Below are 17,506 nucleotides of genomic sequence, written 5' to 3'. Positions count from 1 at the left end.
TATATATATATTATAAAACTTAAGGCAGCCACTGTAATAACACAAAAGAGTTATAGCTAATAAGCTCAGAGAAGAAATAAAAAGAAATTTAAAAAATCAGTTAATTCCAGAAGAAGGCAGGAAAAGGAAAAGGGGAACAAAGAACAAAGAGAACAAACAGAAAAGTAGCAAGATAGTAGTTTTGAATCTACCCATATTAATAATCACATTAAATGTAAATAGCCTAAATGTCCCAATAAGAAGGCAGAGATTTTCAAATTGTATTTAAAAAAAAAGAGAGCAAGATCCAACTATATGAAACTGACAAAAACCCCACTTTAAACATAAAGCCAAAAATAGGTTTAAAGTTATACCATGCACTAGTCAAAAAAGACTTGTGTGTGTGTATTACTAGTATCATATACCATATATAATAGTATGTATACTATAATATATAGTTAGTTTAATTATAGTAATATAGTAATATAGTAATATACTACTGTATATTACTGTATATATATAGTGTGTATATATGTGTGTGTGTGTATATATATATATGTAGATAGATAGTGTAGTAATACAGTTGGTTCTGGAACAATGTAGGGGTTGGGGTGATAACTCCCCATGCATTTGTAACGGAGTGCCTGGGTAGCTCAGTTGGTTTAGCGTCTGCCTTCGGCTCAGGTCATGATCCCTGGGTCCTGGGATCGAGTCCCATATCGGGCTCTCTGCTCAGTGGGAGCCTGCTTCTCCCACCCCCTGCCGCTCCCCCTGCTTGTTCTTTCTCTCTGTCAAATAAATAAATAAAATCTTTAAAAAAAAAATCATTGTATAACTTTTGACTACCCCAAAACTTAATGACTGGTAGCCTTCTGTTGACCGGAAGCCATACTGATAATATAAACATTGGATTAACACACACTTTGTATGTTATATGTATTATATGCTATATTCTTACAATAAAGTAAGCTAGAGAAAAGAAAATAATAAAATCAAAAGAGAAAATACACTTAGAGGTACTGTACTGTATCGAAAAACTCTGTGTAAGTGGTCCTGCACGGTTCAAACCCATGGTTATTCAAGAGTCAACTGTACATATAGTACACTGATATATACTGTGTATATAACATACCTGAGGTAGTTATATTCACATCAGACAAAGTAGGTGTCAGAGCAGAGAATATTATCAGGAACAAAGAGAATTATTTGATAAAGATAAAGGGACGTTCATTAAGAGCATGGATGTACCATTTTTCAGTGTGTATGTACCTAATAATAGGGTTAAAATATGAACATATGAGACAAAGACTAATAAGAGTTGCAAGGAGAAGTAGACAGACAGTGATAGGGATTTCAGTACTCCTCAGTAGTGGAGGGAGACAAAAACAGTAAGAATATAGGAGATTTGAACAACTCTATCAATTTGACATTTATGGAAAACTCTGCCCCCAAACAACCAAATACATATTCTTTTGAAGTGCACATAAAACATTGACTTAGACCAATTCTGGGTCATGGAACAAGTCTCAATAAATTTATAAAAGGATTCAGGTCAGACAAATATGTTCTCTGACCAGATGTAATTAAGATAGAAATCAATAACAAAGATATTTGGAGAATCTTGAAGTATTTGGAAACCGAATAACACACTTCTAAATTATATGTGGGTCAAAGAAGAAATAGGGAAAGCAGAAAGTATTTTGAAGTGAATGAAAATGAAGACATGTCTAAAGTTGTGGGATGCTGCAAAAACAGTAATGAGGGAGATTTATAGCACTAAATGCTTATAGTAGAAAAGAAGAAATGTTCTTAGGTCAGTGACCTCAGCTTCTACCTTAGGAAACTAGAGAAAGAAGAACAAATGCAGCCCAAATTTGGCCCCCCAAAAGATAAGTTCATGTCCTGATCTCTGGAACTTGTGAATTCTACCTTATTTAGACAGTCTTTACATTTGTAATTAAGGATTTGGAGATACCTTCCTGAATTACTTAAGTGGACCCAGAACAATGGCAAGTGTCCTGGTAAGACAGAGGCAGAGGGAGATTATACACAGGAGAAGGTGATGTGAGGACAGAGACTAGAAACAAGTGATGTGGTGCAAGCCAAGGAATCTCAAGAGAATGCTGGCAGTTACCATAAGCTAGGAGAGAAGTGTGGAATGGATTCTACTCCAGTGCATTTGTACCAACAACTTAATTTTGGACGTATGGTGTCCAAAAAGTGGAAGAGCATACATTTCTGTTGTTTTAAGCCATCAAGTTTTTGGTAATTTGTTACCAGAAAACTGGTACATATGTACTAGCAACAAATAATAGTACATTGAAATTTTAAAAATTATGTAATTTATGGTAATATCAGGAATATAAAATAGGGATCAATCTGACAAAGGTCTGAGGATCTGTAATTGAAAACTTTGAAACATTCCTGAGAGGAATTAAGTAAGACCTAAATAAATGGAGACATGTATCATGTTCATGGATCTGAAGACTCATTATTGTTAAGATATTGATTCTTACCAAGTTGATCTATAGATTTGTGTAATCTCAAATAATTAGTTGATTTTCATCAAAGTAGCAAAGGCTGTTCAGTGGAGGAAAAATGATCTGTTTAGCAAACAGTGCTAGAATAATTGAGTATATGCAAAAAATATTAGACCCATACCTCACACTTTATAAAATTAACTCAGAGTGGAACTTAGACCTACATGTAAAACATGAAACTAAAAAATTTATAGAAGAAAACGCATAATATCTGTGACCTTTGGTTAGGCAGGTATTTCTTAGATGCAACACCAAGTACATGACTCTTAAACATTTTTATAAACTGCACTTCATCAAAATTTAAGAACTTCAGTTCTTTGAAAGATACTGTTAAGACAGTGAAAAGACAAATTATAGACCTGGAGAAAATATTTGTATATCACATATCTGACAAAGGACTTCTATCCCAAACTGTCAAAATTCCATAATAAAAAACAAATCCAATAAAAATGGTCAGAAAGTGTGAACAGACATTTTGTGATAGAAGACACAGAGTGGCAAATAAGTCATTTGGGAAAATGCAAAATAAAACCACATTGAGATACTACACATCTATTAAAATGTCTAAAATATAAAAGTCCGACCAAAGCACATGTCCCTGAGTACATAGAGCAACTTGATCTCTGCACAGAGTGCTGGTGGACGTATTAAAATAGTACAACCACTTTGTGAAACAGCTTACCAATTTTTTAAAAGGGTTAAATATACACATACCGTATATATCCAAGCCATTTTCCAACAGTAATGAAACATATCCACACAAAGACTTGTACCTGAGTGTTCTTTGCAGCTTTGTTTTTAATAGCCAAAAACTGGAAACAACCTTTGTCCATCAGGTGGAAAGATAAACAAGTTGTGGTATATTGATGTTCCTGAATATTAATCAGTAAAAAAGAATGCAGTATTGTTAAGAACCAGTGACATTAATGAATCTTAATGTTGCCAAGAGAAAGAAGCTGGGTAAAAAACCAGCGCATAAATATGTATGTAAGATTCATTCATATTATTCTAGAAAATGCAGATTAATCTATAGTGACAGAAAGCTGATCTGTGGTTGCCTCAAGACCGAAGTAGGGGAGTAGAGAGGAATGGGAGGGAGGTACTTGAAAGAAGCTTGTGGCAACTTTTTGGCATGACGCATATATTCATTATCTTGATTTGGATAATGGTTTCTTGGTTGTCTACCTATGACCAGAGTTATCAAAGTTTACATTTTAAATATGTGTGGCTTATTTATATGTCAATTGTATCTAAATAAAGCTGTTAAGAAAAAGTTAGCAGGTCAGGTTTCATTCAGAGAGTAGAAAGATTACTGATAGCAACTTAAGCCATTAAGGCAAGTAAGTTGAGCTCATTATAAGGATCTTTACCATGGAAGGTCTTTAATGGGTTTTATGGGTTTACTATGTGATATTTAAAAACCTGAACAATACTCAAGAACATTAATGGTTTCTCAGTCATATGTCACCTTAAGACAACTTTTTCTTACAGACCTTTTTGACATATTTGCAGTGAAATATTACATAAGACTTTGTATTCTATTTTCATTTAATACAAACTTCCTGTTTTTCTACTTAATTTTAAAAACATAGTTAATGGTTGTACTTTTTATTTTGTTGCACCATTTATTAATTCAGTCCCTTAATTTATGGGACTAATTTATTGTGGTCTTAAGTGTTCTGTTTGTAGTGGAGTCCAGCAGAGTATTAAATACTGAATTTTACTTTAAAAGTAAGTTTCCATGGAATCATGTAATAGTAGAAAAGCATAAAATAATGTTAAACCTGAGTTAGAAACCTTATCGGAAAATTACTTACTTTTGTAAAAAACCCTATCGGATAGGAAATACTCTGTCATTTTGGTTGGGTGAGATATCTACATTGAAATTTTAATTATTATTTTAAGTATAATAATGACACAGTGCTTTTTTTTTTTTTAAAGATTTTATTTATTTTTTGACAGAGAGAGAGACAGCGAGAGAGGTAACACAAGCAGGGGGAGTGGGAGAGGGAGAAGCAGGCTTCCCGCTGAGCAAGGAGCCCGATGTGGGGCTCGATCCCAGGACCCTGGGATCATGACCTGAGCCGAAGGCAGATGCTTAACGACTGAGCCACCCAGGTGCCCCGACAACAGTGCTTTTTAAACTAAGTTTTAGGACTTTTGATTTAGTCTATTTCTGTTTAGAGAGTACAGGTCGGGATCATAGCTAAATGTTGGGGGATGGTATCAATTTATAAAAAACACTTGGTTGTTTTTGGCATGCAAGTTGTAGTGTAAATTTAAGTGTATGAGAACCCGAAACTCTGTTTTTATTGATAAATTCTCCCAAAGTGAATGTCTGTTACTTGACTTGAATAAACATTGATTTTTTTTCAAACATGCATTTATAGCTGTTTAAGGAATGCTGAAAATTAGGATTTGAAATATAAATACTAGAATAGAAATAGAAATTATGAATATAAATTACCTGTATATGAAATAACAAATATAATACTATAGGAACATATACTAGATAGTTATGCAAGGGTTATTATTATTATTTTTAAAGATTTTATTTATTTATTTTAAAGAGACACAGCGGGGGAGTGGGAGAGGGAGAAGCAGGCTTCCCACTGAGCAAGGAACCCGATGCGGGGCTCGATCCCAGGACCCTGGGATCATGACCTTAGCCCAAGGCAGACGCTTAATGACTGAGCCACCCAGGCGCCCCTATAGTTATGTAAGGATTATGAAAATCATAGGGCTAAGGATTATGAAAATCATAGGGCAGGAGTAATAAAACTTTTTATTCCATTCTCTTTAGGGGTGTTGAAGTTAGAAAATTTATATAACCCAAGCCCTTGAGTCTTCTTTCTAGATACAACCTTCACCTCCTAAAGCTAAAAGAAATTGATTACTTTCTGATGAACATATATTTCATTTTAATATGATATACTGGTTTTAGTTAAGTGGTTTTGGCTTATTTTTCAAGAAATTGTTCTTTTTAACATGTTAAAGGTGTGTGCCTATACTATTTTGTTACTTTATAAAGTCCATATTTATATTTTAAACCAAAAAATTTAAAGTCATTTTAAGAATGTATCTTTTAATTGTAGTTATTATTTTAAATAATTGTATCATAAAAAGTATTCTCATTATTATAATAATTATTAATTATTACTTTAAATATTTCTGATAGTTCTCTAATCTGGCTAGATAATAATATGAGAATTTGTATTACCTGTTAATAATAGCTCTACTCTTTTATTCCTAGATTTTGTTTGTTTTGTGTTGTACCTAAATCCTGTGTAATTGTTTTTTCTGCCATTTAAATCCATTTACTTTTTCTCTAATCTCAAATACTCAGAGTTGAATAAAATAAACTCCTAAACCATCCACTCAAGGGAAATGCTTTGCCATCTTAAATCAGGAAAGAGAAAGGAGGGAGGATTTTAGGCTTTTCTTTTCACTTCTTAACTAAAATTCACTGTTGGGTAGGTTTTTTGCATCTTTGGTTGTTGAATCTGTAAAGGTTGCTGTTTAGTGTGTAAATTTTCACAGTTACATTAATTTTAATAACCGCTGATAAATTCGGCGGTTCTTTATAATTTATTATAATGACACATACGATTTTTTGGGGAATGGTGGAATAGACTTTTCCCTCCTTTTTCTCCTTTATAGGATCCTTTAAAGTAGGCTTTCAAATTAATTTAAAATAGATTTAATTTAGAGTGGCTTTGCTTTGAAATCAGATAGTCTGTTATTCACAGTAAATATAAGATATAACTGACATGGAAAATGAGTAATACCTAATTCTCAGGAATATGCTACTAAAATTTTTTGTATACACATATAATTTTCTTTGTCTAAATTTGCTGTTTTTTAGTAATCTTGTAATCCTGAAGTTTCCATCCCTCCTAGGCACTCTGGACTCTTACCAAGATACTGATTACTTTTATCTTGACTCTCATCTTCTAAAATAGATTTTTTTTAAAAAAGATTTTATTTATTTATTTGACAGAGAGAGAGAGCGAGAGCAGGAACACAAGCAGGGGGGAGCGAAAGAGGAGAAGCAGGCTTCCCGCGGAGCAGGGAGCAGGGAGCAGGGAGCCTGATGCGGGGCTCGATCCCAGGGATCATGACCTGAGCTGAAGGCAGACGCTTAACGACTGAGGCACCCAGGTGCCCCTTCTAAAATAGATTTAAGATTAACTGAAACACATTGGTTTAGCTCTGAAGTGATCCTGTTAGTAGCCATTTGTTCCCTTAGAACTAGGGATTAGTATATCAGTAAAATGCATGGACTTATTTTTCTAGAAATTTTCACAGATATTAAGAATTGACCGTACTTTTATAGAACATACCACTATTTTTGAAAACTAGAATTTGGAAGGGTTTAAAAATAGACACGCACACACAGAGAAAAGTAATAGAGAATTTTTTTTTTTCCTCTTTGGAAAATATATTTTGGATCAGGCCTGGATTTTTTTTTTTTTTTTTAGAATTTCATGTCTTATATGTGACAGTTAAAGAGATTTCATTACTTTAGTATATTTTAATTAAGCCCAGGTTAGCATTTCTTCTACATTTTATTAACTTTAACATTAGCTGGCATGTAATTGGTAAACTCTCATTTGTTGTAGAGTTTAAATTGAGGTCAGCCTATTGCCTTATAATCTTCTAAATCTAATAATTTGAATTCTAATTTGGCAGTGTAGAGTGGTGTTCATATTGAATTAGGGAAGTTCTCGGGTTGTACAGGAATTAGTCCATCTTCTTATTTTCTGCCTTCTGTGGAAATGCATTTTTACATTCTAATGATTGGTTCTAAAAGACTTTTAAGTGATTAAATGCTTTGCATCATGATTCAGTGTGTTTTAAACTTAGTTTATATGTATGCATAGAATGTGGGCTGAAGTGTGAACCATACTAAATTATCTCCTTGGCTGACCATTTTAAAGTTGAATTCAAATGATATCATTAATGTTAAGAGTGATTGAATCTTTATTATGCTTGGGCACTTAGAATTTAAAATGGTTACTATTTCAGAAAAATTTAGGATATTTATTCCACGTCGACAAAATACAGGCCATTTATGAATTTGATATGCAGTCTCATAATGTTACAGTAGTTCTTAAAGCCTAAAGTACTATGCCACTTGAATATATAAAATGTTGTGGCATAGTACAGCTGTGAAGAAAGTTTTTTTCCATGTAATCTCATAGTAAAATACTTTAAATATAACAAGTTACATGTGATACTTGTGGGCATTGAAAGCATTGGGGCCTCTGTTAGGTTTTTCTTATATCTTGATTCCTCCCACCTTTTCCTTGTTTTTAAATGTTTTTCTTGTCTTTACTCTGTTAATTAAATACATGGCACCATATTATTGGGGAAATGTGTTGTGTTTTAAAAAAGGGAAATGATTAATTTTGGAATAAAGGCGCTTTGACCTTTATCCTGGTAGAAGTGGTTTAAAGATATTAAACTTGAAACTTGTTGCTCAGTTTTGAGGTAGTCTCAACCTCCCAGTTCTCTAAAATGTGTTAGGATAGTTTGGTAATGATGCGTATTTGACAATCAAGGCAAATTTTACATTTTTCTGGGGTTAAATTCTGCAAATGAAATGATTAAAATCCTCAAAATTGATTAAAAAATTTTCTTCGAGAAATTTAATTATACCACTCCAAAATATGGAAACTAAAAACACTGTAAATCCTTTCAATAAAATATTTTACTCAGTAAATCATTGTGCAATAATTCCTAGTAGATTCAGTGTCTTTTTTGGGCTTAAAGTGTGTTAACTTACTATATTTGATTTTTAAATAGACACCAAATCCTACTGCAAGCGAGTTTATTCCTAAAGGAGGATCAACCTCCAGGCTGAGTAACGTGTCCCAGTCAAATATGTCTGCCTTCTCTCAAGTGTTCTCTCACCCATCCATGGGAAGTCCTGCTGCTGCTGGATTAGCACCAGGTAAGTTGAGTAACTATTTCCATTGAGTTCCAGATATCAAATCTATAAGCACTTTTGCTATTAGTTTATGAAAACTGAAATTGTATACTTGAATGATTCATATTTGGACACATTATGAGTTTTATGTTTTCAGTTTTGGTACCGTAGATCAAATGTATAGTTGAAAATTTTAAAACAAAATTTAAATATGAACAAAAATTATATATAAGCATGTTTAAAAGCACAAAAATAAATTTAAAGTAGAAAATGGTTTATTAGAAAAAAATATCTACTTGGACCTTACTATTTCCCTATTTTTTCAAGTCAATAATAATGCTGTTTCACTCAAAAACTTCTATAAAAGCATCAGAAATAGAATATGATATGTATATATACTTCAAAGTCTCCCTTTTATAGTAAGTTTCTAAAAAAATAATTCTGTGTCATTCTAAATACAAGTTTAGATGTATTGCCTTTCAGGTGTTTGATTATAAATCTATAGTAGTCATTTTAAGTTGGCTAAAGTATTAGAAACAATAGTAGGAAAGAAATGTATTTAGGGGTCATCAAGGTAGAGAAAATAGTACTTTTCAATCATTTTTTTTCCAAGTTTACCCATAATGGCAGAAGAATTTGAATAAATGCACTTATACTCCAGGGGTCCTGAGGTATAGTCAATGTGACCCTTCCAGAATCCTATTTTCTTTGAAGTCCTCTCTTTTATCTTAAATTTTCATGCAAATTTTGTATTCTACTCCATATAGTAAACATTTATTTTAATATAAAAATATGAAAAATTTCTTAAATAACATCATCCATCCCTACTGCTATACCTTAATTAGAAAGTTAAGGTGTGGAGAATTATGTTGAATTTATAGTAAGTGCAGAGTAGGTTATCTTGTCTCTATAAACTGTTTGAATTACTCACACGATTATGTTTTTAGAATCTTTACTGGATAATCATCACTTAGTCTTGAATGTTTCAAAAAACAGAAATTGGATGCCATTGAAGCCAAAAGGTCTACCTAGGTCAGTCTGGAACTAATATTGCCTCCAGGGCTTAATCCAGTTAGTAAGATTCATTGGTTTTGATACTAATACCGAAATCGAGGATCTTTATGAGATAAAGAATGAGAGTAGTACTGATATTTTTATGGAACAGAGCATCTTGTTTAGTATATAAAGTATGAGGCGGAATAACCTTGTGTTGCCAAGGATTTTATCAATGCCTCCTCCTGCCACCTTTTTCCTTCTTGCTCTCTTCTTTCCCACTCATCTCCCCTTCCGTTTTGACCCTTTCCCTCTCCCCTGTCTACTTACCTTTTCTTCTACTTTGGCTCTTTTCAGGTTCAGTTAAATTTGTAAATATTTTCCCTTCTTCCCTAGAGAGCAGTGTCAGAATTGAATATCCCTGGTAGCCTAAAAGTTTTACTTGTAAGTAATATGCTACTATGATTTTTGTCCCATTGAGGTGTGTTCACATTGTTTACATGAGCATAATCTACGTGTCAGCTATACATCTAAAATTTCTTAGAGATTGTCCAGACTTCTGAGCAGTGTTTATAAAGCACCCACAAGCATGGTATCCATATGCCAATCAGAAAACTTCGGCTCTCTTAAGGAAGTACCAGTTTATTTTGGCCTACCAACACATCTTTGCTTATTTCAAAAGCAATTATTTTGTTCACATCTTTGATCAGATTAGTTCAAGCTTGCCATTAAAAAAAATAATAATAAGCTTTTTAAATATTGAAGGAGTTAAAAATGTCAAAAGAAATTCTAGATCTTGAAAACAGAAAATTTATTAATGCTTCTTCTTCAAGCTCTTCAGTAGAGGAGGGTAGGTAGATGTTTCATTGTGTGTAGGTAGATGTTTCATTGGTCTCAGTTGGGTACCAACAACCTAAATTTAGGATAAACTTAATATAAAACGTTAAATTAGTGGAGAAACTATTTACTCTTCTATATAGCTCTAACATTAAAATGGTCATTTTATTTCCTATTAATGAAAGTAATTACTGTCTGGAACCATTGGTAATGGGTCAGTATACCTGTTATATGTATTCCTGAATACCTATTATTTAAAAATTGTTCTTCATTCAAATGAAAATCAACTAATAAGCTAAAGTATTTTCCACAAATACTGGAATGATGAGTGGTTTTATATTTATTATTTCTTAATATTTTCTCCTTTTAGTTAATGGCTTAACACTTTCTGGAGATGAACAAAGAAAAAAATTAAGTCTCCCTTCAGTGTCTTTCATCCCTTCTTACCCACGAATGTTTTGTTTTTTTTTTTCCTCAAGGCCTGGGAAAGGTTTTTGGTATTTCCACTTTAAAGTTGTAGAACCAAAAAGGTGGTAGAGTTTATTTACCTACCTTAGTGGCGATTTAATTTAATGCTTCTTGTCTACTGTAGATATAACCTATTGATAATTTTCAGTTTATGAAGTTTCATTTTCGCTTTTTTAATTTGTTTTAGAAATTATTGCCCTTGAAAATATGTCAAATATTGTTTTTCTATAAAAACATGAAACCTTAGGGCGCCTGGGTGGCTCAGTTGGTTAAGCGACTGCCTTCGGCTCAGGTCATGGTCCTGGAGTCCCGGGATCGAGTCCCGCATCGGGCTCCCTGCTCGGCAGGGAGTCTGTTTCTCCTTCTGACCCTCCTCCCTCTCATGCTCTCTGTCTCTCATTCTCTCTCTCGCAAATAAATAAATAAAATCTTTAAAAAAAAAAAAACCCATGAAACCTTAAATATTTTGGCACTCAGATGTAAACTAGAGTAATGTCATTTTCATTATATGTGAAAAAATGCATATTTAAATATATTTTTTGACCAAAATTTGAAAATATTTGAGCAAAATTAAGTAGATAATTAGATTTTGAATTTCCTCAAATTACAAGGAATTAAAAGCATGCCTGGAACACAGTAGATTCTGAGTGAATCCTGAGTGAAAATTTCTTCTTTAAAATGTGTTCTCAGCACTTTTAAACCTGATGTGCGTTTTTAAAAAGCTTTAATATAAGAAGTAAAACTTTATATAAGTTATTTGAATTTTTTCAGAGCTAATTAGGTTTCAAAGGTATTTAAATTATTAAAAACATGCAGCACATGTTAAGTTTCCATTGAATTGTATACACAGCCATTTTCTTCTGCTTTAGGAAATCAAGGATCTATAGGTTTAGTTGTTTTATGCACATTTAACCTAAGAACAGTAGCTTGCTACGTTCTAAGTATCTGCTATGAATAGTTACAGGAGTATTTGGGGTATGGCACTCAACTTGGACTTCATGGTCTTTGAGAACCCCTATAGTTATATGCACATTCTTTATTTGTAAACATACATTTTTCTCTGGTCACAGCATGTATTATCCTTTGGAGATTCACTGACTTCGGAAAGTTAAGAACCACTGGCTTAACACACACTTAGCAAAATCTATTTCCAGAATGTGTTTTATTTTTTTATTTTTATTTTTTTTCAGAATGTGTTTTAGTAAGAATGTTTTGAAAGTAACAGATAAAGATCTATTTTTCTAGTAGCTCTTGCCTTAGGTGAAGTTTTTGAATAGATCTTTAGAGATGAAAATATGACTACAATAAGTATACGAAATGATAATTTATGCCTTTTTTGTGCCATGAAAACTAATTTTATCATGAGAACTAATTGTTGAATGGTTTTTTTAATCAGAATTTTTCCTAAGAGTATTTTGAATTGATAGTAGACTTAGTAAACTAAGTCTTGCTGTACTTTAAGTTTAATTACCTCAGTATTAACCATAGTCTGAAAGTGATTTTAAGAGAGGTAGCAATGGGAACCTACATTTTGAGGGAGTTTACTGATATATTTGGTGGTTTTTAATAAACAGTTTTGACTCAGGATTTGAGCATCTCTTGTTCTGCTTGATTGTGTGTGGACACTTGGGAGGGGCAGAGAGAGTTTTTGAATTTGAAAATGCCATCATTAATTTATAAATGAGAAAGAGAGCCATTAATGACTTTAAGTATTTTCAAAAATTCATTTCTTTAAGATGAGGATGGTGCAGGCTTTTGGACCATTAGCCAAATTTTAATTTATTATGGCAAATCTCAGATGATTGATTTGGGGAGAAGCATTTAATTATACTATACTTACCATTATTGAATAATTGTATTCATTTGTTATAAATCTTATTGTAATAGTCTAGAAAAAATCTAAAGAAAATACAGTTTTAGGTCCAATTTTTTGAAATAATCATTTCTTGTATATTCTTGAGGGTGCCAGATTGATGGGTAAAATTAGCTAATATTTATTTTTTGGCTTGGGCAAGGTGTGGGGAAAAGGGGGACAGGAAAGGAAAAGGGGAAATTAATATTTTTTCATTATTCTTGTTCTAAAATATTAAAATACTAAACTTCATATATATATAATTTTATGTATATATATCAAATGGTGCTACCTAAAAATAGTTCTTTATTTTTGTAATGTTGAGAAGTTTGAGTAAGGAGATTTTTTTCTTAAAGTTTTATGCTAAAAAATAAAGTTCTGTGATTCCTTAGCTCTGTGGCATTTCATATCATAGGCAAAGAAATGGAGGCTTAATTAGTTTCATTTACATAGTAGTTGGTTTGTGGAGTAATCTGATACTGGTCATTGATTTAGGTGGAACTTTTTGGGAGTCGACATAATTGGGCCTTGTGCCAGTTTAGAGGTGACATTCCTAACAGATTATCATCTAACTTCTTCTTAGTAATAAAGAATTCGTTAGCTAAGCAAGGTAACTCAGTGTACATTTTAAGTTTGAATAAAAAGGAAAATTATATCTTTTGCTGAACTAAACTCTGTCTTGTCTGTCTTTTATCCCCTGGTCCTAGTTCTTTCTCTTTGTGTTCAATGGGGTAAATTCTTTTCCACTTTCTTTTTTGGACAAGTTGTACGTATGTGTGTATCCATATAACTGATCTATTTGTATGACTGAAAAACAAGAGAGAGGGCAGATTGGGATATATTGTTAAAATTAACAAATCATATAGGTCAGAAATCACGAACTCCTCTAAGTCATTATGGTTGGAACACTACTGTGGTTGAAATAAAATGCACAGATGTCTATCCCGCTAGCTGTATTCCTGCTCTGATATCCAGCTAGGGAGCGTATGTACCTGTGGGAAAATAGGAAACTCTGCTGATAGGATGAAGCTGTGGTCTTGCTGATGGTGAATATCTAAGTTCATATTTAAAAATTTACTGTGTATCTTAGGTTCTACATTACAATCACTGAAGGCATAAAAACTTCATAATCTATCATTTTAGATTATTTCATGTTTTGCTCAGTGGTATAGTTACTAAAAATAAAATTATAAAAAATATTTATGTAATTCTTAAACATCACCAGTTTTATACTCTAAATAGATTTTCTTATAATTATTTTTCAGAAGTCTACTGTTAAATGAATTCCGTGGGTCAACCCAGTCAAGAAATTCTGCTGTGATTTTGATATTTCAGTCTGAATTGATTTCTCTGAATTATTTTTATTCTTAATAGCAGTAGGGGTAGTCTAGCATTAAAATATTCTTTGTTTAAAAATATCAGTCTAGATTTCCTAAGCATATTATCAATTCCCTAAGAACCATTTCATTTCTTATCTAGCACAGACAGGCATATAGATGGTGCCTGATAAGTGCTTACTCACTTAAGCTTCATTTTTGTCTTGGGAAAAAATTGTTTTAATTGGTCAGTATCTCTTAAGTATAGTGAATTTTAATGATTTCATGAACATCTTTGAAAACTTCTAAAAACTGCAAATGTTCAAGAGAATATAGCTATTAATAGTCCTATAAGAACAGAAATGTGCCATTTGAAAGTTTGACTATATCAGAACTAGAGTCACTTTGTGTCTTGAGGTGCTAAAACATTCTTAAAATCAGTGAAAATATTTGTAAGTATTTTTAAATTGCATGTTTCCATTTTTTGTAACTACTTTGTTTTTCAGGTATATTCTGCAGAATCAATCAAACTTTTCCAGGTTTTCTAACTGGGGAGTACTTTCTACATTCAAAAATAAAATAAAAATTTATAGTTAAGATCAGGGGTCTCTGAGGTTTTTGTGAAGAGGACCTTTTCATTGCCCTGTAATGTTAAGCTCATCCTAGATGGAGACTGCTCTTTGTATGCATGTATATGGATACAGATGGTGCTGTCCCAGGGAAGATTACTAACAGTAGAACTGTAGAGCCATAACCGGGTTGGGAATGCCCGTGGGCCTGTATTCCCTTCCCAGTTGGGAATTTCAGGAGACTGAGGCGAGACGTTAATGGCGCAGAGGGGGATTTGGCTGCTGCAGCTGGCTTGGAGACCTGTCAGGTAAGGCTTAATAGCTACCAGTAGATACTCTCTACTGGTTGGGGAATCCCTGGTTAATACGTCTTGTTAGGTTTTAGAGTTCCTGTTGTGGACTTCCTGTTTAAATTTCATGTATTGGCTAACACGTCCCTTACCTATGGGGTAGGGGCTGGATGGGAGTGGGTAGAGGTTCCCTGCCACCCTAAGTTCAGTGATCTGCTACTACAGCAACATCTCCTGCTGCTCTTCGGCTGCTTTCATTGAATCATGACATGATTGCCTTTGGAACGTGGTGCTGGTTATAATAAAGTAGCTGTGTGGTTTTTGGCACACCCTTTGATCCTGTGTTTTAGCACCTTCGTTTCTATAAGAAGATGATACTCGATGATTCCAAGAGTCTTTCTAATGTAAAATTCTATTGTTTTGTGGCACGTTGATCTGTAGGAGATAGGTACACTAAAAAGAAGCAGAAGTGAACACAGTGATGAGAGAGAGGTAGCAGAAGGAGAGTTTGGTTTTTGTACTAGACTTAAAAGGGACTTTAAAAGGTACTGGACTTCCTTGACTTTGTCTGTGTAAATGGAAAATCCCACCAGGGCTATCATAGGTGGAGATGAGGGGAGTTTTGTTTCAGCAATATAAGATTAGCATCTAGGGTAAATCAGAGTGTTATAGTGATTCTGGATGAATGAGGCAGAGAGGGCATGTATTAGTTAAATGCCCAAGAACATTCCTGATTTCTAGCTGGATGTAGAGAGTTGGGAGTCAGCTCCCCCCTCCCCCACCACCATTAAGTCAAATAGGTTGAGAGCTCGGGATCACTTCTTCTTTAACCTTTTGGCTCAGTGGTGCCTGGTGCATTGTATGTACTCAGTGAGGGAGAGAGTGTGTGAATGTAATTACTGTGCTGTGTGTTACATGTTTCGTTAGGGATGGTCCTTTAATTCTGTAGGAATGACATGAAAGGTGGCAGCCTCATCTTTTTTAATTTTATTTTTGATAATTATTTTTTAATTTAAATTCAGTTACTTAACATAGAATGCATTATTTGTTTCAGGGGTACAGGCCTGTGATTCATCAGTCTTACATAATATCCAGTGGTCATTACAACACATACCCTCCCAAATGTCCATCACCACATTACCCCATCCCCCATCCCCCTCCCCTCTAGCAGCCTCTTCTATGTCTTGAATTTTCCCTGATTCTTCTCAGCCTGACTAGTCAAATTTATATATGAAAGCCACCTGTTTTCTTACTCTTTTTTGCTTTTCAGATGTGCAGTCTGAATAGAGCATGTGGGAAGGGTCTTAGAGAAGGAGAGGAATTAGAGATATACCTATTTTAAAACCCCCAGTGCACATAGGCTTGTAAAGCCTAAACATAAATACTAGCAAACAATCAAATGTGGACTGCATGTTTATGGTGATAATGTTTAGTTCTGGATTTTTTAGTCTTGACTCTTTTACATTGACATGTCTGAAATGAGATATTTTCTTGTGATTTCATAAATACCTTCCTGTATTTTAGATGTGGTTTCCAGATTTTAGATCGGTATTCCTCTAAGTAGTAACTAATAACTAATAGTCCCTTTGGGGGGTTTTGTACCTTAAAGAAAACAGTACAGATCAATAGGATGTTAGTATAATTATTGTCCCCAAACTGCTCTCTAGGCTGTAATTACTATGGATTGTAATCTTATTGCCCATTGTTTGTGATGTGGTGTTACGCTAACCTGCTGAAACAAACAGATCCAAACTGTAAGGGCTTCTTCACCTGACAAACACTTATTTCTTGCTTTTATAATAGTCCAGGGCAGATATTCAGGTTGTCTGAGATGCTTTTTTCCGTGTAATCAGTTAGGGACCCAGATCAGGTGGTTTCTAGGCATCTCTCCAGGCAACTGGAAGAGGAGGAACATCAGTGGGATGTTGGTATGCACAAGCCTGGGAATTGTCTGGTATCCAGTGATGACTGTCCACCAAAATATGAACTTCGGTTTTTTTTAAGCGGTTAGGTTACATTTGCCAGTGTTCTTTGGATGTAAAATTTTAACAGTTCATCCTGGTTATCTCATGTATATACATTTTGGGGCACTATCTTATTTGTATCTTTGGTATCTAAAGAAATTGACAGAGAAGCTACAATAATTGATTTATTTAGGATCACCGGAAATGGAGGTTTCCGGCATACTTGATTTTTTTTTATTTACTTTTTTTTTTTTTGGAGAGAAAGCGCACAAGCACATGTGGGTTGGGGAGTGGGGCAGAGTAAGAGGGAGAAAGAATCTTAAGCAGGCTTCCACACTTAGCACGGAGCCTGATTCGGGGCTGGATCTCATGACCCTGAGCTAACGATCTGACCTGAAAGAGTCGGAGTTGGATGCCCAGCCTACTGATCCACTTAGGTGCCCCGCTTGATTTTTTTTATTATCAGAAGTTTTATGGTTTTAACTGTCAAAACTTGAGATTTTCAGCAATTTTTCATAGATTTCCAAGATTTGTAGTACTCTGTTTTTTCAGATAAAATATAAGCTTTTTTTGGTGACTCACACTCAGCTTTGTCTGCCTCAGTGATCATATTGAACCAGAATCTAATTGATACCCTTTAGGTGTCAGAGTTTGTAGAGCAGTTTGTTTCAAGTTATATAATTACTTAGATTCTTTACCCTTTCCATTGTCCTTTCATCCCAGTATGTTAGATTATAACACCTTAAAGGTAAGGCCTTTTTCTCTT

General features: G+C 33.8%; 1 protein-coding gene across 8 annotated transcripts in view; it reads left to right on the top strand.

The window, feature by feature from the left end:
* PAN3 (poly(A) specific ribonuclease subunit PAN3) overlaps window positions 1-17,506 on the top strand; it is a 130,312-nt gene that overhangs the window by 50,713 nt on the left and 62,093 nt on the right. For all 8 annotated transcript variants that reach the window (XM_035003629.1, XM_035003627.1, XM_035003631.1 and 5 more), the window contains one exon: window positions 8,328-8,475. In XM_035003629.1, coding sequence (XP_034859520.1) covers window positions 8,328-8,475 — 148 coding nt within the window. The remainder of the gene's footprint in view (window positions 1-8,327; window positions 8,476-17,506) is intronic.

This window comes from Mirounga leonina, unplaced genomic scaffold (assembly GCF_011800145.1).
Source record: "Mirounga leonina isolate KUSES-001 unplaced genomic scaffold, KU_Mleo_1.0 Mir_127, whole genome shotgun sequence".
Classification (NCBI taxonomy): Eukaryota; Metazoa; Chordata; class Mammalia; order Carnivora; family Phocidae; genus Mirounga; species Mirounga leonina.
This window is presented reverse-complemented; position numbering and strand designations above follow the sequence as displayed.